At 33.6% G+C, this 12822-nt stretch overlaps 2 protein-coding genes across 20 annotated transcripts in view; one reads left to right on the top strand and one right to left on the bottom strand.

The window, feature by feature from the left end:
* Nucleotides 1-11095, top strand: part of ANGPTL1 (angiopoietin like 1) — a 30439-nt gene extending 19344 nt beyond the window's left edge. For all 3 annotated transcript variants that reach the window (XM_038412451.2, XM_043491446.1, XM_043491448.1), the window contains 3 exons: nt 7834-8027; nt 9452-9722; nt 10889-11095. In XM_038412451.2, coding sequence (XP_038268379.1) covers nt 7834-8027; nt 9452-9722; nt 10889-11076 — 653 coding nt within the window. In that variant the 3' untranslated portion in view covers nt 11077-11095. The remainder of the gene's footprint in view (nt 1-7833; nt 8028-9451; nt 9723-10888) is intronic.
* The window catches only part of RALGPS2 (Ral GEF with PH domain and SH3 binding motif 2), a 275554-nt gene that overhangs the window by 102663 nt on the left and 160069 nt on the right, over nt 1-12822 (bottom strand). The window lies entirely within an intron of this gene.

Here is a 12822-nt window from a genome sequence, read left to right as displayed (position 1 = left end):
AGGTTAATCATTAATATTTGGAGGACTTTCTTTCCATGCTGTATTAGGAGGAGAACACCAGACAGACAGTTAAATTGTTTTATTTAACTAAAACAACAAGTTAAGTATTCCGGATTTTCTTCAACAGCAAACATATAATATTTTAACAAAAGAAGCATATGTCCCTTGCTTCTCACATTTATCTCCAGACTTCTTCTCCTTGTCCAAATCTATTCTGCTCCCAATAATCTTCTATTCATTGAACTTTTTTAAACTTTGCACTTTTAGAGAGAGATAAGGGATTGACTCTATGTACTCAATTTGCAGAGGGACAATAGGGTTGAGGTCTTATTTCTCACCTCTCTATATTATTTATTTTAAAACATTTTTGCTGTTAACAAGCATGTTACCTCTAGAGAGACAAATCCACAGTTTGAGAACTGCAAAACTAAGCGCCTCTGATGGTATCTTTTAGATTGAGCACCGAGTCCCATTGGGTAGATAGAAAGTTTAACCTAAATAAGCTATACAGAAGCCCGTGGAACCCCATAAGATTGGGTCCCTAATCCATGAACGATTGGAACTTATTTACAAAACTTTTCTTAAACATCACATGAACATATTGTCTCATACTATAGAATTAGAATTTATAACCCATATTCTATGATGAGATGCCTTTGAGCTATAATGTATCTATCTTTAGATTGGATTTTTAAGGACCAAGCCTATTTAAATTAAAAAAATCATTGATTTTTATCCACACTGGTTATTAAAAAAAACTTCATAGAATTATTTCCAGCTGCATCACAAACTGTCATAATTTATTCTGCTCAATCATGAAAGTTTGGATTATCTTTTTTTTTAATCCAAGTAACTTTCTTTTTTCTTGCCTTTTATGAGCTTATCTAGCAAAAATGCTCTGAACTGGGTTTTAGACTCAGCTGGATATTCAACTGTGTTCCTGAGGGTGAAAACACACATTTATTGTGACTATTCTACATACACTACAACCAACCTGCTGTTGATAAAAAGATTGACTATATAGCTTGGGGTTGGGGAAAAGTTAGCCCACATTACAACTGAAATGCCAGATGTCATGAGAATTTAAATCACCTATAAGTGGCAGAAAGGAAACAGAGCCAATATAAAAAAAGCTATGTTAATGGCTAGTCGGACAGCAACAGCAGAAGTCTCTTAAAAAAAAACAAAACCAACTTTTAAACAAAACTACATGGGGATTTATTGTTTCCCCAGATACTCATTCCCTCAGTTTTATAATTATAAACAGATAGGTATGTACATATGAGGAAAAGCAACACCACAAATAAATGTATTCTGTAAAACATTTATCAAAAAGTCTCCTCTCTCCTCTACACATTTCTGGAAACTAAGTTAAAGGAATCTCAGTCAATTAATTCTAACATTAATGGGTTCATTTGCTGTGTGTTTCCTTTAAATACTGAGGTCTGTGAATTTTAAGAATGTGCATCCTGTACAGAGGTGGGAGAAAAAGGATTAAGTAGTTCCAAAGCTGGTAAAATGTAGATAATTAAAAGTTAAAATAAAAACCAGTATACAATAAATTACAAAGCTATTCCTAGTTCTCTCCGTTTCCTGTAATTAAGGTACCAACGTGTGATAAAGCAGTGCAGAAGAGAAAAGGGCTGGAAAATAATAGGAAAAGTGAAAAACAACAAGAGGGGGATGTTAGTTTAGAAGACGATGCAGAAAATTTACAAATGAAGACTGCCAAATAAGACTAACAAAACCCAATAAGGTTGTCCTCATCAGATAAATGTTGTTAAAATGAAGAAAAGATTGTATAATGAAAGGTAAAACTGTCTTCTGGATAGGTTATAGCATATTTTTCTCTCATTATATTTGAAACAACTGTTCTTCTCAAGTACTGAGTCACAGTCAAGCTACAACTGCAGGAAATAGTTTACATAAAACAGGTATTAGTATCTTTAATTGTGGGTTGGAAGGAAAATACATAACACACTGGGAAAACTACTTTTTACACCGAGGTAAAAATATTAGAGAAATCAATCTCACAGAAGACAAGTTCCTAAAGGGGAAAAAAGTGTTTTCTATACAAATTCAAGATGCATACATAAACGCAAAATTATTAATTAAGATAAATTAATTAAATAAACCTCAGTTGTATATTCAATTCCTAACAAAAAAATAAGAAGCAATTTAAGCTTCATTCAAGAATCCTTTGAAGTCAATGGGAGCAGGTCAGGCACTCAGGTGCCAATTAAGCAATATACTTAATGTTTAATTTTAAACTTCAGTGCAGTCACTTTCATTCTTAAGATGGGCACACATTTAAGTAATTTTCTGAATCTGAGCCTCAGTGAACAAGCTGGACTGCACAGCAAGTAAGGACATCATGCAACAGTTAATTTTAAGTATCTTACTAAAGGTAGGAGGAAAGCTGCACACAGGACAATTAATTTAAAATAAAAAAATACAACTGTTCTGCATGGCAATTAAACTGAATATTTATATTTGTAACTACTTTATCAAAACAAATTATTAATACATTTGGTCCCAGTTCGTAACTTGATCTGTGTATGAGGACCCTTATGCCCGTGCAAAACAAACTACTTATTTTAAGTACTTAAGTTCTCTTATTTCCTTATTTTAAGTACTTAGTTTAAAAAATATTTCCTCTGTAGAAATTAAAAGTTATTGTTGGTTGAAAATAATTAAAACCTACCACACGTGTGTGAACTACAATCTTCAACTGCTCATAACCAATCAATTTTCGGTGGAATATCAAAAGCATCTTTCCTCCTTAAAAACAGTCTCTCTGCCCAATTTCAACAGTCTATTCCCAAGTTTTGGAGTCAGTGCTGTTTTAATAAAAGTCTCAACACAGATTCTAAGGCCAGAAGGGACCATTGTGATCATCTAGCCTGACCTCCTGTACAGCAAAGGCCATAGAATTCTTCCAAAATAATTCCTAGAGCATATCTTTTAGACAAACATCCACTCTTGATTTAAAAATTGTGAGCGATAGAGAATCCATTATGACCCTTGGTAAATTGTTCCAGTGATTAATTACTCTCACTGTTAAAAATATATGCCTTATTTCCAGTTCCAGTTGTAGGCACATTTAACTATAGTTGTCACTATTCACACAAGCAATAATACCTCTTAAAAATAACAAGAAGAAAAGTATAATTTTCATCTGTACTTCAGTTTTTCATACAAGACAAGTGAACATTAATGGCCTCTCACACATCTTTGTTCAATAATCATGTTTTTTAGCTATTTAGTTTTTATTTCTTTGATTTTGGGATTCTCCTTTAATATCTCCAAAATACTTATGAAAGACATTCCAGTACAAATTGCAATTGCTCAGCAATAACAAAGTCTCTGGACAATTTACATTAGGTCATCCGCCATCTGTTCTACTCAAAACAGGCATCAGGTGTTTTGTTTTTTTTAAAGTTATATTCCATCCTAAGAAAACAGTAATATCCCATCGTTGTTTTCCTTTTTCACCACCTAACATATGTCAAAGTGTCATGCACTAAAGATCAACCATCAGATTTGCTAAATCATTATATACTTAGGATGCAATTTTTGGTATTGTAATAGTAAAAAATTAGGACACGATCTCAGAAAGTGAAAATTACCAGCAGCACCCAAGCAAACAAGGAAGACATGGGTCCTATGCTCCTCTCAAAATCTTAAATGCATATGTTGTAAGTGCTAAAAGATTAGGTGTAGTTTTGTGAAATACTTCTGCTCTCCTTTGTTCTCACGTATTTAACAAAATTCCAAAGTTATGGTCTCTGTTCATGTTAATATTTCATTCTTAAAAACCAAAAGCTGTTAAAGAAATTATGTCCTTGGTTTTCATGAGGAAATAGTAAACCTTTCTTTCTGGCTATGACATCAACGATAATAAGAATAGGTAATTAGAACTTAGTTAATTTTGTTGATGTGGAAACCAGAAAAGAATTCCACTCTAATTTCTGTATTTGGGTCTTCAATAATGACAGTAAGTAGTATTAAAACTTGGTTTTTCAGTAAACAGGTATGACTATGAGACACAAGGGGCCATACCATGTTCTCACTCATACCAGCATCTAACTTCGTAACTGGACAGAATTTGGTGGAGAGAGAAAAATCTGTCGAAGGAAGAAAGATTAATTTATGTTCAGGCACTACCGTTAACTATTTTATCAAGTCACAAATCTCAGTATTTCCAGTAAAAAGAAAAGGAGTACTTGTGGCATCTTATTTTCAGTGAACAACTACCAAAAAAGATCATAATCCCTATGCCATCATATATCAAAGGATTTATTCGTCCCAAGAAAGTGATACAAGATAGTTAAAGCTAAAGGATTTGTTGGATTTATTCACTCCTTCATTCTAGAACATAAAACTTTGAAACCTCTTCTACCACTTCAACATTTTACATCAGCAGTGTCTACAATTCTAAGGATCAAAATTTAGACAAATTGCATCCTGTGATGCCAGCTGAATTTTAGCAATGGTCAAAAGCTACCATGTAAATAGACTATTGTGACCTTCCATTGCTTAGTAGTGAGTCAAATAGCTCTACCGTTTGCTTTGGTCTCTAATGGTCCTGGAAATAAAAGAGTCCTAGATTCCTTTCCTCTGCACAGAACGCAGTATTTCAGCAACTGTTCTCAATATTTCAATCTACATTATAAAGCTTTGCTATTTTTCATGTTTTCACATCTTTTATAAATCAATACGTTGTTTTAGAACAACATTTATTATGGAGCCACACTGTGTTTTTTTTTTTTTAAACACATCATCAAATTGTGCTAGGCAGTTTACAGAAAGCTCCCCATGCCCCGGGGAACTTTCACTCCAATTGGACACCTTCAGACAAAATACAAAAGAATGGAGTAAGTTAGAACAGGCAAGGGAAGGTAATACAGAGCAAACAAAATGATTCAAAGGTGGCAAATATGTCAAAGCAGCAAGCAAGGGAAATGATTTTGGCAGCAGCATTTTGAATACACTGGATGGGATGAAGTGGGTGTTGAGAAGGTAAGCAAAGAAAGCTACAGTGCTCAAAATGGGAGATTATCAAGGCATGGCCAAAGGCTGGAAGTAATGACTGAAAGGTAGGGACAGCTTTGGATACGTTGGGAAGGAAGTAGCAATAATTTTGTTTCTATTACAGTTTCTGTTATTAATCCTATTTTTCATCCATCCAGCTTTCCAAAACTCATTTTTAAATTTCTCATGAGTAATAAAACTGGAAAGGGAGAATTTGAGGAAGTTTCAAGAAAATCCTAAACAAGCCATCTTTCAGATATTAGAATTAACACTTCTCTGATACGTAAGCACCATTTTTTGTTCAAAAACCAATCCAGTCTTTACACTTCAAAATCTAGTTTAGTTACCTAGGTTTCTGAGAATTCTGAAAGACCCAGTTTTATAAACATGGGTTTTCAAATTTTAAAGTAAAAATTCCTTAACTTTAAAGTGTCATTAGTTAGCTAGACAGATTGTTGCCATGTGCCTTGCAAACTTCTTAATGTTGCCAGTACACTGGCAGTGTTTCTGACTTGTAAAAATATGGATCAGCAGCTCGAAGTGCTGCTGATATACCAATGGGGCTTTTTAATGGCACAAGTCCTTTACTATGCCACAACCAGGTGTCTATATGCACCACTAGCTTGGACAAAAGGTCTAGTCAGTTGCAAACATTGATAGTACACCAACACAATTTATAGAAATCATGAATCAATTCCCGCAGAACTTCTTGTAGTTATTAGTGCCATCAACATTTGCCAAAGGGCTCAGTCAGGATTGCCACCTATGTTCCAGTGGTGTTTCTAAGCACTCTGAGTTGTTACCAGGTTATTATTCTTTTCAACTGCTCTAAACCCTTAAGTCATGATTTAAGATAGTTAAAAGTATAACTGGATAAGCTTTTAATAACCAGGACTCCTAAAATGCTTGACTCTGGAGAATTACAAGCCCCAATGACTTGCTAATAAAGAATGAAATCTCAGAGACAAGTAATAAATAAGTCATGGTTCCATTTGCCCACAACTTCAAGCTGCATGGAGATTCAAGCTCGATATCAACTTTTAACAGCTGTGCACTAGTTCTATGGATATCCTAGTTGATTACAGGTTTCCACAGTTAATATCAGACTACTACTCACAAGTCTTTAAAGAAACACATAAAGAACCTCCATTAAGATGGAGTTAAGGGTGAAAATGGTTTTCACTAAGCAAGAACATTAAAGGAATACCACCAACAAACTTCAGTGTGTTTCCTTCCAGACTGCCCTCACACATGGAATATTCTCCCTGAATTTAGCAGGTGGGTTACCAAAGGATAGAAATTGCACATCCATCTTTTTGTTCCAAAATAGAGCAGAGATCAAATTAAGATTGTTGTACCTAGTCCATCATCTTAGTAATTGAAGAGAACTGAAAAAAAACCCTCTTAAAATATTTTTAAAAGATAATCACTATATTACTATTTGTTTAAATTGTTAATTGGGCAGGTTAGGTTTATTGTTTCAAATCAGTATCAGAATAGTAATCCAATAATGGTTACTCTAGATGTAGCATGAGCTTATATGGAGACAACTGATCAATTTATTAATATGTTTATATTATACTATAAACACAACAAAATAGTAATCAAACACTTTAAACAGAATGTTAACTTTTATTTGGACTTATTAAGTATACTGATTTTTCAAATCAGTTGCATTTAAGGGATTTATCACTAGCTAGTCATTATCAGAACATATCCAGTTCTTCATTATGAAAAAACTGACAAGAAGATGGTCTAAAACCAGTCCAAAATCAATATAAATAGTGATGTAGTAACAGCATTAATTTTTTTTGTGGGGGAAGGGATTAGTGGAGGTTGAAATTATAGCTAGATTTCTAATCTTTTAAGAGGGACACACCAACATAGGAAGGATCTCCAAAATGTAAGCTGACAGTGTTTCCTACTGAACGCTCATACATCTTCTTTCAGAAGTGGAGTATGTTTTGTAAATATAGTACTCAGAGCCTAAAAGAGAACTTTGAAGAGCTACTGTCAGCAGCTGCATTTCTACATAACTGTAGGTTTGAAACTCAACAAATGAACACTATTATCTGCTCAAAAATATCTCATCCACTGCTTGCATGCTATCCTGGCTAATAGCCATGCACACATATTGTAACTGTCAAGAAATGGAAGTATAAAAATCATTAGATTTATAAAGGTTCCTGTCAGAGGGTTTGCAGAATTTGAAAAAAGTTTTCTAATTAAATTCTAGTTCTGCTGAATTCTAGTTTACTTTTTACTTTATGACCACCATCAAATGTATGTATTATAGGGAAGAAGTAAGCCAGCATCTGACATTTGGTAAGGCTATATAGGCTAAAGTAGTTATGAAATGCAAGTTGCATTATTTGCTTATCTAATATCAGGGTGTAATTTTGTGATACACAATAAAGAAAAAATTTACCAAAATAACAGGTGTAAAGAGTCAAAAAATGCACGACCTGTTTAGCAAAATAGTTATCTATTTGTAAGGCTGGTGGGGGAAAATAAGCAAAATGTATAAAATTAACCAAATAAACTGGAAAGGATGTTTTGCAATGTTTACCATGGAAGTTTTAAATTTGCAGTTAAAATTAGAAAGTAAGTACTTTCTAGCAGGAAACAGCAAGAATAAAATGGGATCTCAGATATTTACCACCTCTAAGTTAAAGTCCTGCATTGCAATACAAAGTCTTCTTGTACATACACTACTAACTACATGTTATATGTAACTTGTGTCCCGCATGCACATTTTTAAAAAATAAGCTTAAGCTTAAGGCAGTTCTTTTCAAATAGGTCCTTTCAAAGACTGTCAACAAGCCAAAGAAGCTGGGCATTCCAACAGTGGGATTTATATGATCAAACCTGAAAACAGCAATGAACCAGTACAGTTATGGTGTGAGAACAGCCTGGACCCTGGAGGCTGGGCAGTTATTCAGAAAAGGACAGATGGATCTGTCAATTTCTTTAGGAATTGGGACAGTTATAAGGTAAGTTTTAGAATTCAGAAAAGTAACAGCTTCATTTTGGTGGGGACAGTAACCACTAGAATCTGATATCAGTATTCACAAGATGCTATTTTTCAATGCATTTCTTCTTCACTGTAGTTAATTTTGTTGCAAGATTAACAATTGAAAAAGAATCAGAAGTAAAACAGTTACCTAAGAACTAAGAATTAGCAAAAACTGAAGAGAAGAAAAAACAGAAAAGTAAAAGCTAAGAAGGAGCTAATCCACAAAGACTAATGTTCAGACTTATCTGTGAACTGGCATTATCATATATGGCTGGTCATATGTTATACATTTTACCTCTTAAATGTGCAAAGGAATGAATTAAGGCTACTCTGAGAAGTTTAACTTTTGAATTTCTTGGAATCTGACTGTTAAAGCTGTATCCTTGATGACAAAATAATAAAAGATTTTTACTTTATCCCCTCTTTTATAAAAGGAAAAAAGATTAAAAGAATAAAGCACAAAACCAGACTTTTTACACAGAATCTGAATAAAATACTTACCTTCAATAGCCTCAAAAAGTGTAACTCTGAACATTTCAGTATCAAGTGAAAGTTCTGTAGAAGGCGTACACAATTGATTTTTCAATTGCTTAACTTTTTTGGGAAAACTGGCCCACAAACTAGCTCTCACTTAGAGCGTTTTATGGAGGAAAAGAATTTGTAATCCTACTAAACACCACATAATTAAAAGAAAAACAATGAGTATTTTATTTACAACTCCAAAACACTTTAGACATTGATAGTAAAATGGATATTTTCTTAGGGAAAGGAAGCAATGCCTTGCAAATATTAGCAAAAAGGTATCATACCAGCAGTCTGTGATTCAAGACCAATAGTCTTTACTGAATTTAATAGAACTGAAATTTAGAGTACCCAGATGGATTGATATTTCATTATATATGTAATCAGGCAGTCTACCTTGTGAAAGATACAAAAAAGTTATGCATCTTGAGTATTGGCTTACTCATCTATAATTATCTTTTGTGCCTCAAAGTACTTCATGCAATGGGTTAGTCATATGGTCTTAATGGACAACATTTGTTGTGCCACAGAAAATATTGTTCCAGTATTCAAAAAGCACATTGCGGGAATCAAAGGTGAAAAGGATCAGATTCTGACATCTTCACTCATGCTGAGTAGTACATTATACTGCCAGTAGTCCCACTGATATCAGTGAGACAACTCATGGGGTGTAGTACTACTTAGATTGAATAAAGGTGACAGAAACTGGCCCAAAGGAACTAATTGAAAGGATGGCGTAGAAGTTTAAAAGCTTAACAGTTTTTAGTTTAGATACACATATTCTACTGGGATATACTACTACTACTGGTAAATGTCTTCATTCAATAGATTCAGAAAAACTAGTAGATTTAACCTCATATTCTGGTTTTCTTTGTACAGAAAGGATTTGGAAATGTTGATGGAGAGTACTGGCTGGGACTAGAAAATATTTACATGCTTACCAATCAGGACAATTATAGGCTATTGATTGAACTAGAAGACTGGAGTAATAAGAAAGTCTATGCAGAATATAGCAGTTTTCGCCTGGAGCCTGAAAGTGAATTCTATAGGCTGCGTCTGGGAACTTACCAGGGAAATGCAGGGGATTCCATGATATGGCACAATGGAAAACAATTTACAACACTGGACAGAGATAGAGATACATACACAGGTAAGGGAATTTTAATGATGTTATACATATGAAAAAGCTGATCAATGCAACAGATTCCATTGGTAGTGCCACCTTTCGCATATATAACTGTTTCAAGAAATAATACAGAAGATGGAAACTCAAATCAAGTACTTCATGCTCCAGAATAATTTAGGTTTCAAAGTAGCAGCCGTGTTAGTCTGTATTCGCAAAAAGAAAAGGAGTACTTGTGGCACCTCAGAGACCAACAAATTTATTTGAGCATAAGCTTTCGTGAGCTACAGCTCAAAGATTCTTATCAAGATGAATTTTTCTTATAGACAATGACTCAGTTAATCCATCTGCAGAGATTTATACATGTGCTTAACTTGAATTACTTAGTAGTCCCATTGATGGGACTATATACAGGTGAATAAAATTAAGTAGATGAATAAGTCTTTGTAGGATCAGGGCCTTGCATGTCACTTGTATCTATAATAAGTACAACATTTTAAGTCAAAATACTATTCTTTTTGATGATGCCCCTTTAATGATAAAAAGCTCTAATATAAAATTGTTGGTTGATTAAAAACTGAAAATGACGCACAGAAAAACATACCATGTAATGGCACCAATCATTGTCCAGTTTTGGCCCTCAACGTAGGTAGGATCTTAAAAATAATGATAACTTAAAACAATTGCTGTTATCATTGTTACTTTTAAAACTTCGGAGAAGACTGATCATCATCTCCCTTCATAAGGTAAACTTCACCACAAATCACTGATATTGAAACTTAAGGCACAAGTCACGTTGATACCGCAAAAGTACTTCAGAACAGTTTACAGCAGATATTCTTAACAATTGCTTACATAGGAAAGTAATAAAGTATTTAATATGCTTTTTAGTTTCTTTCATTATAATTAAGCAGCTGAAATCAAAGAGCAGAACCAACACCATGTGACCAACCAGCTCTCCTCATATTACCAGCAATTTTCTGTGAACTGCAGTTTGTAGTTGCAATGGAGTTTAGAGAACTGTAACTGGAAGGAGAAGTGATTCATCTCATCACAAACGGGAGGCAAAGTGGCTTGCAAGACAAGCACTCTATTAATATGTAGGACATAGCATAAAAAAGTTTGAGAACTCGTCGTCTATTATTTCCCCTCTGAAGTGCTGAGGTTTCACTTATTTTATTCTCTCCCAACAGGAAATTGTGCCCATTTTCACAAAGGAGGCTGGTGGTACAATGCTTGCGCACATTCTAACCTTAATGGAGTGTGGTACAGAGGAGGCCATTACAGAAGCAAATATCAGGATGGGATTTTTTGGGCTGAGTACAGAGGAGGTTCATATTCCCTGAAAGCAGTTCAGATGATGATCAGACCCATTGACTGAAAAACAAAACAAAACAAAACCACACACCCCACCATCTCAAGTGATCAAATATAAAACTTTTCAGTGCTTGAGCTCCAGGAAAAAAAAAAGTTACATTTAAACTCTTATTTTGCACAAGTTAGCTCTCCAAAGTGCTACAAGTGTTTTGGGTTTGTTTGTTTTTTAAACTTTCTCACTGTGATACAATATGTGTTAAATATACAGCTTCTAATAATTCACAAAACACACAAGGTGGTTAAACATTTGCAATAAATATTTATCTTCATTAAGGCCCTATACATTTTACATTAATTGCAGCCATTAAAATGATTAAAATAGTTCTTAGATTACAGTACAAGTTTCTCCAGATCAGTTCAACCTTTAAATGTAAAAATGTGAAACTGTCTTATTTTAATGTGAAAATGAATTCATTTTCAGTTATTTAATAGTTTTTTAAAAACTCATTATAAGATTACTTTCAATGTATATCTGATCTTACATTATTGTTTTAACATTTACATACACAATGAGTTTGCACCAAAAACAGTAGACAGAAAATTGGAGAGAAACTCTAGTTTTGCCAGCAGAAATACATTTTGTTTCAAATAAACGATAAAGTTATTTCCACATGAAGTTGTGAATTCAACATAAAATAGTTGCTAATAATGTAGCCTGTTTCTTACAGGACATGTGTATCCTGCTTCCCATCAAAGCATTTAGGAGAAATGTTTTCTTAGCACAATAAAAACAAAATACAATTCTTATAACACAAACACTCTTATAAATGCATGAGTAAATTCCTCAGTGCTCATGTCTTTTCTATTTGTCTTTGTATTCAACACATGTAGCAGGCAGGCAGCGCTATCTATGGTATGCATACTTCTGAGTAGGAAAATCATTCTTGATCACTTGAAAACTCAAACATAATTAGCAAAATAGGTAAAAACTTTAAAAAAATGTTTTACTAGAATATATGAAATACACATTTTCTCAACCTTTTGCAAATTGTGACCCAACTGGCATTCTGAAATAATTGCAATCTAATCTCCGTTTCCAAGAAGGCATTAAAATTCAATTTTTTTTTCATTTTTATTAGTTCATGACTTGAACAGAATTCAGCATGTTATAACATGTTGACACTACATTGTAAATTCAGAAAATATGATGCAGTTAAAGAAATTAATGTTAATTACTATATTAATTTATTTCTAAACTTCGTATAAATGCAGCTTGGGGACATTTGTGCTTGGAAAGGCAACCAATATACAGATGTAGATCAACATCAAAAGCAAGAAAAGAGTGGTACTTCTAAAGCAAATTTGGGCTGATATTCTTGTGGTCCAGATATAAATGGATGGAAGGGACTTTTACTACTTCACTCATACTTTCCAGATACTGATTAGGTACACAAGAAAGCCAGAATACAGTAAAGAGTTTCTTGGTTTCATAGACTCAGGTTGACTTTGCCAAGTATTAACAAAGAACAGTCCCACATATAGCACTATTTACTAGTTTGCTCAACAAAATGCTTCAAAATCCAATTCTTAAGTTAATCAATCTCAAATGTTAATAGTCACAAAACTGCAAGGACCTGAAGTTGTGAGCTGATGACTTTTTTAAATGGTAACATTTTACAATATAAAATATGCAGAATCATGTGAATATCTCAAATCTGTCATTTTGAACACTACAAGAACAGAGTTTGTTTAGTTGGAGAAATACCATTTAAAGATAAGAAAGTATTTTCAGAGTAAACAAGCCTACACC

This window comes from Dermochelys coriacea, chromosome 8, assembly GCF_009764565.3.
Source record: "Dermochelys coriacea isolate rDerCor1 chromosome 8, rDerCor1.pri.v4, whole genome shotgun sequence".
In the NCBI taxonomy this organism is placed as follows: Eukaryota; Metazoa; Chordata; order Testudines; family Dermochelyidae; genus Dermochelys; species Dermochelys coriacea.
The sequence above is the reverse complement of the archived record's forward strand: the minus strand, read 5'-3'. Positions and strand labels throughout refer to the sequence as shown.